The 22694-nt window shown below is 37.0% G+C and overlaps 1 protein-coding gene across 2 annotated transcripts in view; it reads right to left on the reverse strand.

Moving 5' to 3' along the window:
* The window catches only part of WDR70 (WD repeat domain 70), a 365730-nt gene that overhangs the window by 11413 nt on the left and 331623 nt on the right, over positions 1-22694 (reverse strand). For both annotated transcript variants that reach the window (XM_034960155.3, XM_034960154.2), the window contains exons 14-17: positions 20081-20181; positions 18367-18446; positions 16252-16368; positions 14257-14419 (exon numbers count right to left, since the gene is read on the reverse strand). In XM_034960155.3, coding sequence (XP_034816046.1) covers positions 14257-14419; positions 16252-16368; positions 18367-18446; positions 20081-20181 — 461 coding nt within the window. The remainder of the gene's footprint in view (positions 1-14256; positions 14420-16251; positions 16369-18366; positions 18447-20080; positions 20182-22694) is intronic.

The following is a 22694-nucleotide window of genomic DNA, read 5'->3' on the forward strand; positions in this document are numbered from 1 at the left end:
TATAAATGGTTAAGATAGTAAGTTTTATCTCATGTTTATTCTACCAAAATTAGACCTTTTTAAATTTAAAAAAAAAAAAAGAACTACGCTCTTGGGCTTGGGAGTAAGGAAGAACAAATCCCCTTCCTGGGACAAAAAGGAGGCACCTTGGAGAGGGCCTTAGCCTCCAACCTAGAGCAGTGCCTAGGGTACTGCTTCTCAAACCATCTGTGATGGAGGGCCAGTCTTTGTTTTCTAATTTCCAGGACTCTGCAGACAAATATTTTATTTCTAGAAACATAAAATTTAAAGACTACAAAATACAAATCTAGGTTTTTATTAGATTCAACAGATACATCAAATTGCTATAAAATGTCCAAAGTGTTACTCTGAATTCTACATTTACCTCATCAGCACTGGCTGGTGGACCAGAGTGAGCAGTACCTCTTGAGAGCTCCATCCCTCCCCTAGCTTGGCAAAGAAGGGAGAAAAACAGGCCTTTGAAACAAGGCTGTGGAGTAAGAATTTGTATTTTTAACAAACTTTTACACATGATGAGCTTCCTCCAACTATGGGAAAATATTTCTCATATCTGGAAAAATTGGCCCTGTATGATGCTACTGAAGAGTGGGTGAAAGAATAAAATTTGGGGTTACACTCTCAGGCCCATCCTTAAAGGACTGGTCTTTGATTTTGGGGAGTTAGGCATGGGGAAGTGAAGCAAAGTATGGCCCACAGAAGGAATTTTCTCTCATTCCAATCCATCCTGCCCTCAAAACCAACATTCTTACAGCATAATTCAGAACCTTTAAATAAGAGCTGTGTGTTGTTTGCTGAATAAAGGCTAGGTTCTTCAAAAAAAGAGTATTCAACTTTAGCACACTGAACATCTCTACCAAGCCTAAGGAACACCAGTGTTTTGTAGGAGCATAGTGAGAGAATCATAGCTTTAAACATTGTAGCTATCCTTTCTTTTTGGCAATTTTTATCTTTGAATTTATTTCCAGCAGTTATTCTTTTGAAAACGTTTAGAAATCCACATATGAGAAATATTTTAAAAACTCAATTCAGAGCTATCTAGGACATTTTAAATGGATTTCTTTAGTCACCACTTTATCAAAACAATGAAGAACAGATGATTAGGCAACCTCTAGCAATGTTAGGACTAGAACCAGGAGATTTCTTCCCTGGGGGATGGTCTAATTTGCCCTTGGCACAGAAAACTACTATAAAAATAAATCAACAACATCAAGCAAAAGTAAAACAACAGATACAAAGAGATAAAATGTTAATGGATTTGAAAACACTTAAAAGCTGGTCCACAAATTCCCACTTTTAAAGCTAACAGGAAACAAATAAAAACAATAACAACCAACAAGCCCTCTATTTTACATCGTCACTGGCCACAAAAATGGTTTCCTTTCTGGGCTGCTTGAAGAAATGGAATTTGTACACTGATGTTAAGAAATATTCTGTTGGAATGAGAACACATGGACACAGTGAGGGGAACATCACACACCGGGGCCAGTCGGGGTATGGGGGGCTGGGGGAGGGATAGCATTAGGAGAAATACCTATTGTAGATGACAGGTTGATGGGTACAGCAAACCACCATGGCACGTGTATACCTATGTAACAAACCTGTATGTTCTGCACATGTATCCCAGAACTTAAAGTATATACATATAAAAAAGAAATATTCTGTTGGGTGCTTCCACAAGGAAGAGTAGAACCCAACAAATCAAATAGACACTAAAAACATGACAGCAACATACGAAATACACAAACAAATTGCAAGAAATATATTCCACCACTTCCAGAAAGCAATTCTGTCACCTACCCATTCTGTGTCTTCTAGCTAACAATTCTTTCAGAATTTTATACCTCATTTCTCAAGAGACAAGAAATTATCAACTCAAGCTTACTGCCTCATGGCAGATTATCTCCCTTGCCCAAAACAAAAGCAAAAGCCTATAAAGGGACTGACTCAAAGGAAAAGTAGGTAAGGGGAACATTCCATTCAGCCAAATATATAATTACTGTGGGTGTACAACAGGTTAATGGGGATCTAGCAAGCCTCACTGGAGAATGAGTGAAGTATCTACCTTAACGAAGTCAGCTTTAACCAGACTATTCCATATACTGGTTTATGGCCCACACTTACCCATGTTTCTGACGACTAATTTAAAAACCTAAACTTACAGAGGGCTGATGTGAACCTTGCATTTTCCAGTTTGAGTAACTCATCTGGGGAAGAGTAAACATTTTCCACTTGATTATAAATGTCAACTTGTTTACTAGAGTTACCAAGAAAAGGAGAGCAGATTAGACATCAACGTGGTCATTGCTGCCAATCATTAAATAAGCAAACAAGGGAAGGCTAAAAGGTTTTTTGTTTTATTTTGCTTTAGCTTCGGTAACTCTGCATTTGCTAATAGTTAATATGATTTCATAAAGCAAACAGAAAAGCTTAAGCAAATGTCTTTCTCAAATCTATAAATTCTGGATAGCTGATACTTTGTGCTGATTAAATTTCCCCTTGATACTTTTTGGAAAACTGATTCTCAAGATTATTTTTACAAAGTGAGTCTTTTCCAGCAACTGTATGCTACAGAAAAATAACAGAAACTCAACAGAAAGCAAGTCCCACCTTCAGTGCTTCCATCCAGAGGAATTTTGTGTAGAGCAGCCAGTAATGAATAAAGAGTCCCTCTGCAATCTTCTAAAAGGGCATTTTGGGGGTGCATTGTTTGTGTGAGAGATTCAAAGTATTAGCAGGACTGTCCTTTCTCTTCTGATTAAGCTTTGACCTATGTCTTCTACACGGCCCTTCTCTAGCACTCAGGCCAGAGTGAAGTCGTCTTCACTGTAACAAAATGTTTTCAGCTGCAGTGGAAAGTCCACAGGTCAAATTCTTTTTAATTATGGATGTTCCTCTGATATGATTCATTCAAAAAGCATAAAGTGAGCTCCAGGGTAACAGAGCAAGTATGAGGCGAAATCACTTGCATTACTTAGTCATCAGTACATGAGTATAAACCACAAGCTTTTTTGGCTCAGGGCCCATTGTTTATTATGAAGGAAAACCTCAAAGCCAAAGTCAATTATAGCCATGACTTTCAATCTGACACACTTGTTAACCCTGTTAGAATGAATATGGCCCAGATGAACTCTGACACAGTCATCACAATTGCAGAATTATTAAGATTAAATAAAAGCCTTGACCAAAAAATTCCACTTGAAATGATTCCTTTTTTTGGTGAAGAGCTAATCGAAGTTGTTGTTTTTTTGTTTGTTTGTTTGTTTAAATATTAGGCACACTAGGCAACAAGATGTTTCTAGATAAAGCATTTTCTATTTTCTTCAGGAAATGAACATATAATATTTTAGAAAATAAACACATCTCAGGCTCATAAATAGGGTATACTGACTCATTATGCTATGTGTGAGAGTTCAAAGACTGTGAAGATGGAAAAAAGAACATACATGAGACCTACGGAAACTGTGAAAATAGGAAACAAAGAAAGAGACAGGAAAAGAGAAACAGAATTCTACAAAATTGCCATTAGCTACCTTATCACCAAATGGATAAACAAGTTACAAAGATAAAATCTTTGAAGAACACACAGGCTTGAGACAGCCCAGGTATCACCAAAGCACTCTCTTAATAAGTTCCCATTTATAAGATATATAACTGTATGCCACAATTTCTATTAAAAAACATGCACGAAAGCTTGGCATTGGTGTAGCCCTGCCCAACTTCATGGATCAGGAAAACAGCCTCAGTGAAGGTAACTCGCCAGGGGGTGGCGGAGCTGAAGCTAAATCTCAGGACTTCTGATTCTTAGTCCAGTGTTCCCTCTGTTACACCATGCTGGCTCATACAATGATCTTTTAGCTTCACTATTACTCAAGTTTTCTAATAACTACTACCAGTTGCTTTATGATGAAAAGCAGTACACTGTACTTAGTTACAGTTATAGGCTTGATTCTGAAGCCAGAATGCTTGCATTCAAATCCCAGTTTTGCCACCTGCTACCTCTGTGGCTTTGGTCAAATTATAAGCCTCAATCTCCTTATCTGTAAAATGGGGACAATAATAACACTTGCCTCACAGGGCTGCTGTGAGGATTAAATTAATAATATATATAAAGTTTTAAAACAAGCCTGGCATAGTATAAGTAAAATAAAAGTATCATTATTATTATATACCTTGCTTTGGATATCAGGTGTTCCTCACTTCATATAATAGATGTATTTCCCAAAAGCAGTATGTAGAATATATTTGGTAAATTAATTTATATGTTAAACACAATATAGCAGCTTGCTACTTTTTAAAGGAAATAATTTTATTAAGCAAATAATATTTCTTCACTATGAATTTCTATAATTGAAATAATCTAGTCAGTAAATTTGAATTTTCTTAAGGGAGAATAATTTGTTGCTTGTTTTCATAATTACTTTTGTACTATTAAAGAATAATTTGTCGCTTGTTTTCATAATTACTTTTGTACTATTACAGAATAATTTGTTGCTTGTTTTCCATAATTACTTTTTACTATTACCAAACATAAGTGTGCAAAACAATCACCCAGGGCACCTCTTAATATTCAGATTCCCACCCCTAATCCCACAAAGCCCCCTTGAGTTGATTTAGGATGGAGTCCAGAAATCTGCATTTTTAAACACCCCCCACCCTGCAAAAAAAAAGAAAAAAAAAAAACTACATACACCGCTCTGATGCAGGCAGTTCACAAAACCACTTTCAGAAACATTGGCTTCTACACAGGAATACAGTGGAGAGTGACAATTAGTCACCTAAATATAACTCTGGAAAAAATATATTTTCTCTCTGTGCATTTATGATTCTTCCTGACACAAATAACACATAAACCTTCACTTGCTCACAGAGTGGCTTCTTTAAATATTGCCTACAACTCAACATGACTTTAAATGGATCCTTTATAGGTGGGAATGATATTTTAACACATACATACACACATATTCATATATCCAATATCAGACAAGATATGCACACTGAATATTAAGTTGACTGAACCAGCAAATAATGGCAGCCTATCTGGCAAGAAAAGTGACGTGGTTGACAGAGCTGTCATTCTGTCAGGCTGCTGGCCAGGGTCCAGGCTCCCACACACATCTATCCTTGTCTGACGTGTAAGCTAATAGCTTTCTGGATCTACATCCTGCCCATTCCCCAGCCAGCTCCTTTTCTCTCCCTCCAGCAGCATCTTCTTACAAGAAACTGAAACTGAATCTGCCTATGTGTAGCTGAACAAGAGTCCTCTGTGATCCTGCTGTGTTTGAAAATTTTCATGGCTGTTACATTGCTAGGGCCAGGAATGAAACTTATATAATCTATAAATGTAAACTCTTTAAAGACTCTTTGTTATCATCACCAGTGGATATTGGTGAGTGTATGTCATGTGTAGGCAGGCACATTTGTGGAATGTCTAATTGTGCTTTTCTGTGATAAAGCGAGATATGGTAAATAAATCTTCATTTCATCACTGACAGAAGTCAATTGCAGTGAAGAAAAAAAACCAACCAGACACACATTCTCAATTACAGTGACCTTTACGAAAAGATCCTTTTAAATATTAGCTTCCTTTCAAATACTTTGCTACTTGGCAGTAAACAGTATACTCTAGCAGGTGAACACAGGAGAAATAGCACTGCAATCCTAGCTAACAAATTACATGCCACAGACAGACAGTGCCATGAACTTAGTATGCAACAAATGCAAGGTGACGAAATTGGGTGGAAGCAAAGAGATGATAGCAAAATGCAGCGGCAGAAAGGTGTGTATCAGGAAGAGTGCAGTCCTCTGGAAAGCTCATTAGGTTAGGGATCAAGAGAACTAATGTCTAGTTCTAGTTTCAGTCATTGTTAATTGCAGATCTCTAAGCTACAGCCTCCTCCCAAGTAAAGTGAGGATATGACAATGCCTGATCTACCTACCTTGCAAGAGCTGCTATTATGCTAGCACGAATTCATTTGTAAACATAACTGAATCATCTCTAATGCAGAAAAATATCTTTAGATATTTTGAAAGTGAACAAAAACACTTTCAGCTGCAATTAATTCTTATTTAAAGAAAGTTGAAAATCTGAATGAATGACTGTCCAAGAAAATATTAATTACCAAGCAGCCTCAGAAGAGTCAGAAAACTCGGAATAGACTATTTGCCAGGAGGGGATGGAAAAGAGAGAAAAATTAAGGAATTACTACTCACCCTCCACTCCACAAAAGCTTTCACATTTTACAGGTGAATTCTATCAAATCTTTATAAAATGGATAAGTTCAAATGTATTCAAAACAGTTTGAGGGTACATATAGAAAAGAAAAATATACAAAATTTTTAGGAAGCCAGTCTAACACCTTAGAAAGAATAAACTACAATCATATAACGGTCGTATCAAAGATGCCAGGATGGCTCAGTGTTAGGAAATCTAGTAATATAATTCACCCCATTCATAGATCGAAGTAGAAAAATTCCATGATCACTTTCATAGAGATGAAGGAATTCAGTAAAGGCCTCTTGTGTTCGCTGCATGGGATGCTCTTCCCCTAGGTATTTGCATGGCTCACTCCCTCATTTCACTCAGGTCAAAGGTAACTTTTGTAGACGTTCTTCCCTGACCACTGTATCTAAAATAGCGCCTTTTCTCCGCCTGATTACTCTATGTCCCCCTTTTATCCCTCTTTTATCTATGTCCCCCTTTTATCTTTTTATAAAAGGGATATATCCCTCTTTTAGTTTTCTTCTTAGCATTATTACCATTTAATATTTATATATTTATTTAGTGTCTGTCTCTACTAGCATATAAGCTCCATAAAATGGCTGTACCCCTACAACTTAGAACAGTATCTAACACATAGTTGGTGTTCAGTAAATCTCTGTTGCATGAATAAATAAAGAATTGGATTCTTAACATCTTGTGTGTTTTCAAACATTATCACATTTTATGTGGAAATACCATTAGATTGAATAATATAAAACTGCTGATATTTGATTTTTTCACCTACAAAAAGGAAAATTTTGTAAGGTTTAACGTAATAGAATCATTCCTTTTAAAGTTCAAATTGAAAAAAGGATGTGCACTATCACTGATGGTTATTTTAAATTGTTCTGGCAGCAGTCAATGCAATCAGATAAAAAGAAATAGTAGGTATAAAAATTGGAAAGGAGGAGGTAAACTTACTACTTGCATATAATTTTATACCTATACACCCCAAGCTAAGTGAATAAAAAATTATTTAAAACATATATAAGAAAATATAATAAACAGCTGGATACAAAACTAATATATATAAATAACACACATATATGTAGCTGCACAGTATTTCCATACACAAATAAGTTATAAATTTAGTGTAAGAAAAGACTCTACTTACAACAGCACAAAAAGATAAAGTAAGTAAAAATAAACTTGAAAGGAAATATGACAGGTCTATGTGAAGAAAACTTAAAAGTACTACTGAGGGATATAGTGATGTTGACTAGAAAGACAACTCTGTTCTCGGTTTGAAAGAACTAATATTATAAATTCTATCTAAATTAATATATACATATAACTCAAGTCTGCATCATTAATTTTTGAGGGGGAGGTTACTAGATAACTTAATAAAGTCATGGAGACCTGCAAGAATAGATAGACACATTCTCATAAGAATAATGAGAACAGGCAGCCCTACAACAATGAAGACTGGTATTGATACTTGCAGAGGCAGACCAACTGACAGAACAGAACAGAGAACCCAGAAACTGATTAAAATTCATAAGTACATTAGGTATAATAAAGGTATCATTTCAATTTAATGAGGAAAATTAAATTATACAATAAAAAGTGCTACAGCAACTGGTTAAACCAACTTGAAATAAGTAAATTAGAACTCTACTATGGTAGGTTGAAAAATGGTTCTCTCAAAAATATCCACTTTCGATCCTTGGAACCTGTGAATGTTCTCTCATTTGGAAAAAGGGTATCTTGAGATGAGGAGATACTCCTGGATTATCTTGGATTGGCTCTAAATGCTACTGTAAGTATCCTTACAAGAGAGTAAAGGAGAAGACAAAGGAGAAGGCAATGTGAAGACTAGGCAACATTAAAGGGATGTGGCTATGAACCAAGGCATCAGGCAACCTCTAGAAGCTAGAAGAGGCATAGAATGAATTTTCCCCTGGAGTCTCTGTAGAAAGTACAATCCTGCCAACACCTTGATTTCAGACTTCTGGCCTCCAGAACTGTGACAGAATCAATTTCTACTTTTTAAGACATCAAATTTGTAGTAATTAATATAACAATTTCACTAAAATAATTCCAGGTGAATTGAAGACTTAACTCTAAAAAAAAATCCATAAAAGTATTGAGTGGGAATATGAGAGAATTTCAAGACTAATATTGGACGGGAGATGCCTTCCTAAATAAAACCCCAAAAGTGCACCCCTCACCCCATTTCTAAATCTCACCACATTAAAATAAATTTTTTACGTGAGAAAAACGCCATAAACAAAGTAAAATAAAAAACGATTAACTGGGAGAAATATTTGCCACACATGATATACAAGGGGTTAACCTTAATATAAATAACTCTTACAAATCAGTAAGAAAAAACCAAATAGGCAAATGGGCAAAAGACATAAATAGTTCACAAGAAACAGGGTTTTAAGGGCTTTAAGAAAGCTCCTTTTAGCATCTTTTCTCAAGAACAGATGCTAAAAAATTATAAAAATGCAGGTGAAAACCACAAATTATACATTTTCACCTATCAGATTGGCAAAGATAAAAATTTCTAGAAGTTTTGCATGTGTGGGCAAATACCTACATCCAAAGATACTAATTCCAGTATTGTTTATGAAAGAAAAAGGCTGAAAACAACATAACTGTCATTCAAGAGGGTATAGTTTTTTATATAAGTATAATATAGCTATACAATTGAATAGGTACATAAAGTAAAAATAATGAGCTAAATATGTCTGGATGGATCTGGCCCAATCTTCCAATGTATACTAAGTAAAAAACAAAACCATAAATCAGCTTGTAAAACATGCTATATACCTGCATTTTTAAACAATGAATGTATCTACACATATCTCTCTCTCTCTCAGAGGATATATAATAAATTGAGGCAGTTGGTATCTCTAAGCAGTAGAATGAAGGAACTGGGGGTTAAGTGAAAGAGAGGCTTTCAAATCTCCATTGTCTACCTTTAGTACCACTGGATATCTTTTGCTTGTTTTTACTGTGTGTATGTACTACTTTAAATCTCAGACATGAAAACCACATACTAAATTGAAGTTACTCCTTTATCAAAATAACTCGTTATTAGATGTCAGAACAATAACCTGGAAATTCTAAGGCCAGGCTCCTGGTCTGGAATCTAGAAATGACTTGTTATCCAGCAGGTTTTAAAAGTTATCTTCTGGATGTTTCATTTTCTCCAGTGATAAGTTAGGTCTCTGACACCTTCTAATTATACACTGCTAATACTGCTATATTATACGTTGCTAATATCAATGAATAATCAGCAAAGAGTATTTATATCAGTATTTTTGAAGACATCTCAGTGATTTGTGTGTAAACATAGACACACATATTTGGAGCAGTTAGCCATTAAAATAACATGCACCATGTTTAACAAAATTTAAACTATGACTGTTTTCTTGACAAATCTTTAGTATGTTTCTAAACAAGGTTTCTGAAGTATAAAAAATCCCTAATAATAATGGAAAATACTCCATTAAAAACAGAAGTGTCAACACAGGCATAATCTATAAGTTTATCTGACTGCCAATGATGTGTTGACATGGATTAGTTTATACACATATAAATACTATTCAAATGAAGGCTAAAGCATGCTATTTCGCTGGCCAGCCTTGATATGACCTCTTAGTTGTTGTCATATTATCCAATTCACTGTTCAGAGATGTTCCATCTGTATTGTTTATTAATATAAATTGTGAACAACCACATTGACATTACATAGTCTGTTCTGCTACAGTACATACAGCAGAGGACACAGTGCTTCCCCTCGATTGCCTCAAATCCTTTTAGCATTACTGGGCAATCTGCTTTCACTCACAGCAGGAGCACCTACCTCTAAAATGCTGGAGAGCTGACAGTGCCTGAAGTGTCTTTCCCAACCCTACCTCCAACCATCACCAATGACCAACAAATAAGGGAGTATAAATACTCTAGTTGCCATGGCCCTGACCAGGACAACTCTGACCACAGTCTCCAGGGTTACCCTGCAGGATTAAGCCAAAGCGACCCTCCCTGGGACTCGGCTTGATACTGCACACTTGATGGCTTCATGACACATCTCTACTCCCCTACTGATTTTCTCTGGGAACATACCCTAATAATTCACCTTTATGTAAATCTTTATCTCAGGGCCTGCTTCTAAGGAATGCATGCTAAGGTGATGTGTTTTTATTTGAGGCAAATAGCTCCTAATAATGAGCAGATAGAGGACTGGTAGCAGTATAAAGATTGAGTTGGTTAATAAAAGGCTTTTTCCAGCATATTAATGTTTTAAAAAGTAATCAGCATCCAGTTTTCTCACAATTAAAGAGAAAACTTTAGGAATACATAAAGACATCTAGAAAAAAACTTGAATATACCTCCAGTAATACAAAAATACACGTCTGTAACTCTATTCACTATAGCATTGTTAGTACTTACAAAATACTGAAACAACCTAAATATCCTTACATAGAAGAATGGTTGAATTAACTATGATAAATTCGTACAACGGAGTACTATGCAACTATGAAAATCAATGACAGTGAGCTCCAAGAACTGATGTAGAGTGATTTCTAGGGCACAGTTCTATGCGAAAAAGAAGCAAAGCCAAAAAAAAGCAAATCAATATGACTTAATTTATATCAAGTTATACATCAAAATATATACAAATCTTTAAATCAATCATACCTCAATAAAGATGGGGGATGAAAAGAAGCTAAAATCCTAAACTGATCAATTCAAATTTCAAAAATAGCATAACAAAAAAGTTGCTGACATATTTATAAATAGTATTCCCACAGTTCATTTAAAGTTAAATTTCATACTAAAATGTTAATGAAGAAACATTTAGATAACCAACTACTTTGTGGATAATCACAGATTAGCAATAATTTTGTGATAAAAGTTGGTTGTGGTTAGTATTTGTATATTAAAAACGGTGACATTTTACTCTATACATGTGTTCATATGTTGTAATTACACTTCACCAAAGATTTTCAAGTGGAACTTAGACCAAAAAAGAAAAAAAGATGATTTACATTATGCTACCCTTCACGTAGGAAATACGGGGATGTAAGAAGATACTTACATATCTGCTCAAGAAATACCCGAAAGATACACCAGGAACTAAAGAGATTATTTAGCTACAAGGGGTGGATAGGAAAGGGACTGAAAAAAAGGGGGACTGGGAATAGGAAAAGGGAGCAGGAATGAAGAGGAAGAGACAGTTCTCTAAGAAAATCTCTTTTAAAGCTCTGACTCCTAGAACCATAGTAATATTTCACACACTCCAAAAAATAAACAGAACGTGAAGAAAACCCAAAAAAGGGAAATAAACACTAAAAAATGAACCTAACTGCATTTCAAATGGCTAACACAGCCACAATCACTGGGGTGGTGAAGAAAGTATACTTTAAGGCTAAAGACAAGAAGAACTGTAAACAAACTATGCCATGCAGATAGGAAAAGTGATTCTTACAGGGATATGAGTTAGCAATTCTAAAACTAGTTAATGTATATGCCAGAACTGAACAAATAAGAGCTGGGTTTCTCATTAACGGAGAAAGAAGTTACAAATACAGAAAGGAGAAAAGTTAGGGAACCTGTGGTACAGGACTGAAATCAGAAACATCAATTCAAACTCATGGTTTTACAAATATAACTACAGATTGATACATTCAGAAACACAGATGTGTGTAGATGGGTAGCTTAGTATGCATACATGTATTTCCTAGCTTTGTCAGCAGAGAGGACCTAGAAGCAATGGCACTGCAGTAGCAAGGAGCACATCCAGCACACAGCCTTTCGTTTCTAATCACCATTCTCCAACAAAAGGAGCCACGGCTCTTTGGAGAAGTGGTCGATTCCAGAATGGGGGTAAGAAAAACCAAGATGAGTCTGTAACATCTTGTGGTGCCAGAAAGTAAGGAAGTACTAAAAAAATATATAGGCGCTTGAGAAAGATGCCAGGAGCCATTCTGAAGCCATTCCAGCTTCTATTGGCCAAAGCTGGAACAATTTGAGCAACAAACTAAATGATAGTATTGGAATTTATCTCACAGAATAATGTAAGAGACCATACCAATATTTTAAAAATACTTGAAAAATAAAAAAATGTGGGAGAAGGAACAACTTTTCCTCTAGGCAGAATTCCAATTAATAAACACAGAAGAAAAGAGGGAAACAGAAAATCACCCTTAGGCAAACACCATAGTAATAACTGTTATAGGCAAATTCATTCACGGATGATAAAATTAGACAGCAAAATTGAGGAGAAACAGGATTTGCATAGTCTTAAAATATCACTCCCAAGAAGTTTATCAACTGAAAATAGAATGAAAGCATCTTTACAGTGGAGAAACTTGGCAGATATAACCTTAAGCAAGTGGCCAAAGTTAGCATCACCAGTAATAAGACATCCACTGAGAAGGACACAACATCTCTCTTGTGTTATTTGTGCCAAACATGCATGGTCTCATTCCAAATATAAGAAAATATCAAGCAAACCCCAACTGAGGGAAAGTGTACACAATAATTGACCAGTATTCATTAAAAGCATCAAAATCATGAAACATAGGAAAGGTAACTGTTATGATGGGAGGAGACTAAGTACAATGTGGGATCCTAGAACAGAGAAAGAACATGAGTGAAAAACTGGCAAAAACTAACTAAGGTCTATAGTTTTAGTTTTTTTTTTTTTTTTTTTTTTGGAGGCAGGGTCTTACTCTGTCACCTAGGCTAGAGTGCAGTGGTGTGATCCTGGCTCACTGCAACCTCCACCTCCCGGGTTCAAGCAATTCTCCTGCCTCAGCCTCCTTAGTAGCTGGGATTACAGGCGCATGCCACCACACCTGGCTAATTTTTGTGTTTTTAGTAGTGATGGGCTTTCACCATGTTAGCCAGGCTGGTCTTGAACCCCTGATCTCAAGTGACCTGCCTGCCTCGGCCACCCAAAGTGTCGGGATTATAAGCATGAGCTAATGCACCTGGGCTAGTTAATAGTATTATACTAATGTTAGTTTTATAGTTTTGATAATTAATTGTACTAAGATTATGTAAAGTGTTAAATTAGGAGGAAGTTGGGTGAGTAGTATATATGTACTCTCTGTACTATTTCTGCAACTTTCCTAAAAATCTAAAATTAAATTTAAAAAGTTTAAAAATTTAGAAACTGAAAATTCTGGCCAGGTGGAGTGGCTCATGCCTGTAATCCGAGCACTTTGGGAGTCTGAGGTGGGAGGACTGCTTGAGACCAGAAGTTCAAGACCAGCCTGGGCAACAGAGTGAGATACTGTCTCTACAAAAAATTAAAACATTAGTTGGGTGTGGCAGTGCATGCTTGTCGTGCTAGCTACCCAGGAGGCTGAGGAAGGAGAATCCTTTGAGCCCAGGAGTTTGAGGTTACAGTGAGCTATGATCATGCCACTGTACTCCAGCATGGGCAACAGATCAAGATCCTGACTCTAAATAAATAAATAAAAATAAAAACGGAAAATTCTATAATAGTACCTATCTTTAATGTAAATGTAGCTGGTTTGATAGCTTTAGGAACCACTCCCTATTCATCCATGCTAAGCTGTCTGAGGGAATACGAGCAGGCAGGATCTACTCTGCAGTGTTACTTACATATACAGCTCTATAAATAAAAGTGAGTTCATAATAACAGACCTACAAACTGCTTCATTTGCTTTTAACCCTCGTCAACTAAGATAATGCACATAAGCAGTGATTTGTTTGTTGTTTGTTTTAATCATAGGCAGGATGAGCTTCACATAATGGTTTATACTATGCTACAACTCTGATGGAATGGGCCTAGTTTTAAAATTCATGATTTTAGAGTCTTATGATACATACAAATGCCTAGGTTTAAAGACCATGAATACCTGGCCTATTTTTCATATCTAAGTATGAAATAAGAAATAGAGAAGTTAGAACTCAAAAACAACATTGTTATGTTCTCCCCAATTCATTAAACATAACAATTTTCCTGTTTTAAAAAGCTATATTCTCACTTGGAATATGCTGGAGAAACCCAATATGGGCTGTCTTCTGCTGCTTTGGCATGACGCAAAATGGCTTCCCGAGGATTACTGTCATCGGTCTTGTCCAAAGCAATGTTCTTCACAATATAGGAAGAGAGAGTGCCCCCGTGGGTTCCAACTCGGCCACCACGACCTATTGCAAAAGAAAAAAAATCAAATTAGAAACTGAATGAGCATGAGGATACATAGGTATATCTGTGTACACTGTACTTATCTGAGCACAAATCTCAAGAGTACTTGAATTTCATCCTTTCAGCTTAGATTTATGACAATCAGAACCAAAGAGATCGCCAAACCTCAACTTCCCGATAGCACTTTTAAATAGGAAGAGATTTTTTTGTTATGTCTCAGTTGCTTAACTTACAGAATGATACCAATATAGAAAAAATTACAGATAGTTTGCCATCTACATGCTTTAAAAAGTTCCTCTGGCATCAACATTTAGAATTCAATTAATAAAAATAAACAATATTCATTAGATGCTATTTAAATAAACATATCTTAGGGCTTGGCGTCTTCCAAGTCCCTTACAGGTACTTTGCTGAGTATTATAAGAGAAAACAAATAAGCTAAACATACTGATTCATGTTGCTCTGCTGTACTATAATCTCCCTATGAAATAGGAACCTCTTTAAGGGCAGGGATTTGTTCCCCACTAGATCTCTAGCAGCTAGTATAGTGACTGGTACTCAGAAAGATGTAGGACTTTTTAGGAAGATAAAATAAACATATGAAAAGCCAAATAATACTAAAAGATTAATTTCATAAATCAAGATAAGAAGAAACTAAATAAGGCAGGAAATAATTAACTGTGAGATAATTTGTATGGCCAGTAACTATTATGGCACTTAGAGGAAGATAGCACTTCAGGCTCAGGTGGTTGAACAGGTCTTTATGAAAGAGATGGATCCAATTTGTGAAAGCTTAGGAAGTAAAGAAGGTTATTTTCAATAAGCAGAATGGGTTAAGTACAAAAATGCAGAAAGAAGAAAGTTCAATGGGTATTTGGGGACAGGACTGAACCAACAGTAATCTCAAAAGATCAGAGCAGGAAAGAAGTAAGGTGTAAAGCTACAGGGGTAGATTTGATTTGGACTGTACAGAACCTTGAATCTCTGGAAAGACAATTGGACAGTGGGAAGCTTATGAAGGTTTGGAGGCTGTAGCAACATGAAAAGCTAATGGAGTTAGGGATTAAAGCTGTGTATAAGACAAATAGAAGTGAGGTGGGAGAAAGGGAGTGACTTGAGACTAAGGTGCATAGTTAGAAGGGTTCACAATAATCCAAGAAAAAATCTTTTTTGGAAACTTTAGTTAGGACGGTGTTAGAAAAAAATGAAAAAAATAATTAAGATAGATATGCAAAATGTTTTCTATGCTGAAGGAGCAGACCAAATAGAAACTACACAGATGATAACAGAAAATGAAATTCTAGTGAAGGTATGTGCTATACTATTAGCCAGTGCTGCTTGGCTTTCTTCTGGTACCTACTTCTCAAAAACTCTAAAGACTTTTATTCATCTTCTAGTGATATCAACACAAATCTAAATGATGGCCACATTCTGCCTTGTGTGAAACCTAATCCAGCCTGGATTCTGGTCAAAGTGCCCAGTGTTGTACATTAAGCCAATATTGAGAGCAGTGGTTTTAACACTGGGTTCCAAGGTCCACTGAGCCCCCGAGTTCCCCTGAGGCCAGCTAGGAAAACTCTAGTTGGAGACCAAGCAGAAAGGGCCCCAGTCTTCCTCCCTATTTCAGTATAGAAGCTCAATTTTTATCAGCTTTATACATCTGGATTCTGCATCAGCTTTTCTGTTACTAAAAAGAAAACATTTTTAAAACACTAGTAAAATCTCTCTGAAGACAAAGAAGCATCCAGGCCCAAAAGACCTTACCAATTTTATATCAATTACCCCACCCTGCCTCTGAACCCCCTCTGCAGGTCACTAGCTGGATCACAGTCACCTGGGCCTGCTACAGGAGGTTCAGGTTTATGCGACTTCAGGGGATCCAGTCTGTCCTTCTCCAGCTGTTTCCTTGTACTCCGTTGGCGGGGCTCACGGAACATAGGCAAGGCATGAGCTACAAGAAGTCACATTTGAAAAATTTCATTATAACAATAACCTTTCCATCCAAAACATAGTTAAAGCATGACTAACTGAAAGATGAAATGGAAGTCATAATGACAGTCTTGATCTGATAATAAAAGACAGTCTTACTGTAACCAATTAGCCAATTTTGCTTGAGACCAGACTCACTGCTCACCTCTCCTGGCAGCTAACAGCACTCAGGAAATACTGTCAAATATTGTCATGGAAACATCGGTGAGGCTCCCCATCTCCCAAACCATGGGTAGCAGTTAAAACTTAATTACCGTGGTTTTGAAAAGAAACACATATTGGGACTGCCTCTTATTTTTTCTTACAGGACCCAAATGTGAATAATGCCAACAGCTTGCTGTCAGCCCTGAAGTTTCCTCAGATGTCTCATAAACACTGGAATCACTTCACACGTTTCTGAAATGTGACCACCTCTCAGGAGGAGTTGACAACACTGAGTAACCGGAAGGGAGGAACACTTATCCCACTGAAACTGGGATAAAGGTTGCCATGAATGCAAGGGGTGCCTAAATCTCTTGGCATGGGGACTTAATGGGGCCTTATCCCTCCTGCTATATGGTAGCAAAATAAGAAAATAAAAACCAAAGTAATATGCGTTCAATTGCTGTTACTGTTTACTCAATGTCAAAATTAAATTTCAGAATATAAAAGATTGTAAGAATTTAAAAAGGAAAACAGTATAATATTCTAGGGGAAAAGGAAAGAGTTATTAGGGGAAGTATTAAGTAACTCCCTTTTTTTGCCCCAGAAAAGTACTAGCAGTTTCTTTTGACTCTTACGTGCAGATTAAACCCCCTTTAAAAGAAACTTTTCCCAGGGGACCAGGGGAAGGAAGGGAAAGGTTAAAGGGAATTTATAATATCAATAAAATGTCTATAACACCTCAAAACCTCTTCCAGTATCCCCTCCTACCTTCTACCTATACTGCCAACTCAGGCCAGACCATAACACTCACCAGTAAAACATGCCTGCCTTGAGTCAGGGGAGCTGAGAAACACAGCCACCCGTCACTCAGTTGGGCAACACAACACAACAGTATTTTTAGGAGGGGGAAAATAGCTTTTCACTTCAAACGACTGGAGGAATTTAAGTAGGCCGCATGTAATTACATGAGCTAGACTAGTTATGACACTGACTTTAACACTTCTACTCTTGCAAAAAGTGTCATGGGATCTCTTTACTGGTCATAAGCTCCAAGGGACTTGGTCTCATATGAGACCCACCACCAGTGAGAAAACCCAGCAGTACAGCGCCCCCTGGGCTCCAGACTGAGTCACTGATAAAGTCCACAGGGCCTTCCGCTAATGATAATTGCTGTAGCATCCATTATTTCTTTCCTAGCTGTCACCTGTTGCAGGTTTGAGATTGTGGCTCTGGGAACACACATCTGCCAGATTAATGAGGTTGTGTGACATACGTGAGAGAAACCACTCTGCCCTAGTAAGCTTTCTACTCATACCCCAGGTAGTTAATTTTATATACAAATTCCTGTGGATCAGTCTAGCACATGGTCATAGAATTTCAGAGAAAGCTGGAAGAGACCCTTCCTCTGGTCGCCATACTTCCCTGATTAAAAGTTAAGTTGTTCAACATCACATTGCCAGTCAGTGGTGGAACTGGACAAACCCAGGCCTCCTGATTCCAAGACCAGCACTCTTTCTTGTTCACACTTGGAACAGACTGTTACTCTTGAAAAAACTGCTATAAAGTAATGTATTGGACTCGAACAGGCTTTTCCCTTTTGGGTTGAAAGCTGCATGAAATAACCCTGTCCCTGTGAAGAGTCACAGAAGCCACAGAGGTTAGCTGTTACATGACTCGTAGTCCTATCCACATGAATGGGCAATTTTGTAATATATGCCTGAATTCTGAGGGCTTTCTCTGTCTCTAAAGCTATGCAATCAAAACCACATGAGAGTAGAAGAGAGATGCATGATTGAGAGGCATGTTAACGACTTACGGGTGATGATGTAGTCCTGAGTTAGAGTCTCAGCTTGTTTTGCCTTCCGCTGGGTTTTAACCACACATAATTTTGCTCCTCTAACGGGTGTAAAAGCAAATTATTTTCTTTACTTGGTCTTAGAAACAGAAAATTTCATGTTGAAAACATGAGATACTTTCAGGAACATACTCTGTGCATGCACTCCATCTACACAAGTACTTGACTTTCTGAGGGATGGCAACAGATGGGCTCTCAGTGATAATAGCTTAAACTTATGGAAAAGCAAGTCTGTCAGTCAGTAGTTATTAACAAGCAAGAGGGTTGGAGAGGTAACAGGGCAACAGGACACAAGTTTACAAAACCTATAGGAATAATGTGAAATTTTAAGATCTTAAATAATAAAATTACCCAACCTTTTCACTCTAAAGGTCACAGGGTTAAAATTTTAGTTTATGTCTCAGACTAAAGCAACCTGGGTGGTCTACACCCCAAATGGCATATGTCCACTTTTCAAATACAAGAGTACAAGTGTCTGGAACTGAGTTGGCTTGGCAGTGTTGCCGAGGGGCTATGGCCCAAGAATGTGTGGGATTAACCAAAAATGTGCTTAGAACATTGCACTTCTCCTTAGTAGTACAGAGTTATCCTTTTCAAGAGAAGCAAATACAAATAAGTAAATTTCTTAAAGCAAAGCTTCCACAGAAAGTGCCTTCTAAATGGGTGCTATCAAATGAGGCTCATCATTTTCTCAAGTGAAACAGACTCCCATCCTAAGTACATTAGCATTTTTAATTTCTTTTTTAAAAAACAAATAAAATCCTATTTGTTTTCAAATACCATAAATATACTTTATTGTATAAGGCCAGGATTCCAACTCTAGTCCAGGAAGCTCTGAAGGAAGATGGGGCTGTCTGCTTCTATTCAGAGCAAAATTATGGCCAATGAATATTCATTAATAGAGGCTGGCTTTCCTTTCCTCAAAGGATGTGGGACCTTAAAACAGGTTTATATGGGACCCCAGTAAATTTCACATGTGAATTTTAATGCTAGTTAACCAAGTCTTACTCTAAAGAAAGAGCTTTTCAGTCACTGTACTTTAAAAGAGAGAAACAAAACCATCTTTTCTGGGTGATGACACATATCCATCTTTGTGCCTAAGCAAAACGGAAATAACTGAGGAAATGACTGAACCTCTAGTTACGTTTTCAGACTTTTGAAATACAGTGGTATGCTTAAGTTTGAAACTTGGGTGGGCATGGGGGTGGAGGGGAAACGTATCTGTGCTGTCCCTTTCTGCGGACAGAGACATCCAAACCAGTAACTGCTAGAAGCCAAAAAAGAAAGAAGCAAAATGGACAAGCCTATTCCATTTCCTGTAAGTGGTTAGTTCCCTGCTTTGTTAAATCTCTTACATGTATCACTGCTAATGCCTCTGTCCAGGGTGGTATGCAAAGTGGGCAGAACGTTTTTCCCCCTTGCACTCAACATTTCAGCTAAACAACTGCAAATTCCCAGGAAACTTTCGCTTTGAATTCAGTGTGGATCAAGGGCAATATTCAAATCCTTTTTAAAGCACAATACCAGGAGTTTGAGGCTTTACTTTGTTCCAGCTGCATTTTCTAAATGGGTGGATCTCCATCAAAGTGGGAAATAAATAAAAGCGGGGGTGGGAGGGAAATCCCTCCCCCCAGTTGTTGTCATCCATCTAAAACAGGCAATACTTATGAAATACCTCTGACTCTTGTTGGGGTCGTAATAGACTTTAGCCAATCCATTTCCAGTTCCAACCATGATCTGGTTCAGCTTTGGATGCCACAGGCAGCGAACAACACTCTGCAAAGGAAAAGCGCAGTGGTTGACTAAAGAGGCCAGATAAAAATGGAAACAATCCTGCTGGTACTTTGATGGCTAGTCTACTATATCAAATATCATCCTGATGGTTTACCTCTAACTTTCAGACATTTTCTTTTAAACCATAAAGTTGTGTTCCTGAAGTAAAATTCCATTCCATCACTTATTATCTGGGTGATACTCCATAAAAATAAAAAAGATGTTCTCTTCCTGACATTATCTCCCTTTCTGGACAGCCCTGAAACCACAAAATTAGGTTTCCCAGGTCCATTACCACGTGAGGCTGGCATCATGGAATGCTAAATCCACATAACTCAGTTACACTTACCACTGAAGCGAATTTCATGCTCTTACACACATACAATATGTCCCTCTGGACAGCAGATTGAGACCAGGTGGTTATTGTTTTTAGTTCACAAAGATCCAAATCTCATAAAGCTTTTTCAGAAACAATGCACATTTGTAGGCATTTAATAATGTCTCCCTATCTATGAGATAAAACAGCAGGACAACAGCAGAAGTAAAACAGAGATACAGAATACAAAGACTTGACATTAACCTGAATGAAAAGCTGTTTAAGAGAAGGTTCACTGGAAGTTATGATCCTATGAATTCATTACTGGTAAGGAAAATAAGTGGTGCTCTGGGGCTGAAAAGAACCACAAGTTCTCAGTGAGAACTATAACCTGTTTTTAATTTTTGTCTGTGGTAAGAGGGCAGAGGTGGGAAGGATAGCGTGGATAGAATTAAAGGGAAAAAAGATGAAGCTAATGTTAGTAAACAGAAACCCCATGTACTAGGTTCTATAGAACTCACTCTGATAGAACAAGATATGAGTGGAAGCATTAATTCAATGTTTATTAATAATCTATCACTTGTCAAACTATATATAGGGACTAAAGGGGAAAAGGGTATGATTAGATATTAGCATTTTATAGTTCTAGTGGTAAAATGAAAATCATGACTACGTCTCCTAAATCTACTTTGGGCTGAATTTCTTTGGTTCCTTGTCTCTATTCATTCCACTCTTTTGTTAAGACGGAGTATCTTGAAATCTCTCAGATCCTTTTTGATAGAACATTGACTCCCAGCTGGGCATGGTGGCACGCGCCTGTAGTCCGAGCTACTCAGGAGGCTGAGGCAGGAAGATTGCTTGAGCCTAGGAGTTTGAGGCTTCAGTGAGCTATGATTGTGCCACTGCATTCCAGCCTGGGTGACAGAGTGAGACTCTGTCTCTTAAAAAAAAAAAAAGAAAGAAAGAAAGAAAAAAACAAAGAAATAAAAATTCTGACTCCCATGTGAATGGCAAAAAAATAGGCCAAAAAAAAAAAAATAGGTAAATGGCTGCAAACCCTTACCTGAGATTCCAGAGGAACTAAGGAGAAAGCTGAAAAGAGTCTACAAGACTTTTATTTAATTCATATCTGATTTAACAGACTTACTCTAGAAGAGTGGTTCTTAACCTATGTACCACTGAAGAGGATTGGGATATTGTACAGAGAAAATCAAATCAGAATGGCTGTGTTTTCCCCATCAGTTGGGGGGAAAATTAAGTTAAAGGGGCAGGTTTTCACAACTTTAGGCTTGCTTTCCACAATTTTTCTCAAATCTATGGTGCCTGCTACCCAGGCTAGCAAGTTCTAAAAGATGATAAAACAAATATAATAGTGAGTAAATATTAACAGAAAAACTTGAAAAAATAAGATATATTTAATTTGATAGTTTGGGTATTTTTGGGGGGGGGGGTTGTTGTTGCTTTGTACCTATGCTTGTAAAACCTAGTTTATAATGCATACATATAAAAGTCACATTTTCTCCTAATAAAATTGCTCCTGGTTGGGAAGATGTAATTAAGTATATCAATAGCTCATGGTCTACAAAGTGCAGCTTCTAGGTGCTCCACCACTGAGACTAATTTGAGATAGACCACTGGAAATTCCCAGATGGCCACAGCCAGGTATATGGAAACATAAGGAGAGTCACAAATATAACTTCATGAAGTCATGTTTATGAAACCCTATGTAGAAGAAATCCATCTGAGCCAAGACTCATCTCTTTTAGTCTTTGCTTAAATGTCATTGCTATTCAAACCACCCAATTTAAAACTGTGCCCCAGAACTCCCCTTAGTCTGCTTTTCTTTTTTTATAGCATGTATCATCTTTTAATATAATATATAACTTATTTATTAATGATGCTGATTGTCTGCCTTCCCCACTAGAACACATATTTCATGGGCAAAGATCTCAGTCAGTTTTGTTTGGCAACATATCCCAAGTGCCTAGATTAGTGTCTGGTGCTCAAAAAATGTTCACCAAAGGAATGAATTAAAAGCTACAGTTCACCCATGCCTAAATGGATTGCTTTGCTAGGTAGAGCTGGAGACAATTTTCAAATTAAAATCATTACTCCATGAGAAATAATTTGATTTCCTCATATCATTATTATACTCAGGTATCCTACAAATGTAGCAGGGTTAGATTCCTCCTAATGTGGT

This window comes from Pan paniscus, chromosome 4 (genome assembly GCF_029289425.2).
Source record: "Pan paniscus chromosome 4, NHGRI_mPanPan1-v2.0_pri, whole genome shotgun sequence".
Lineage (NCBI taxonomy): Eukaryota > Metazoa > Chordata > Mammalia > Primates > Hominidae > Pan > Pan paniscus.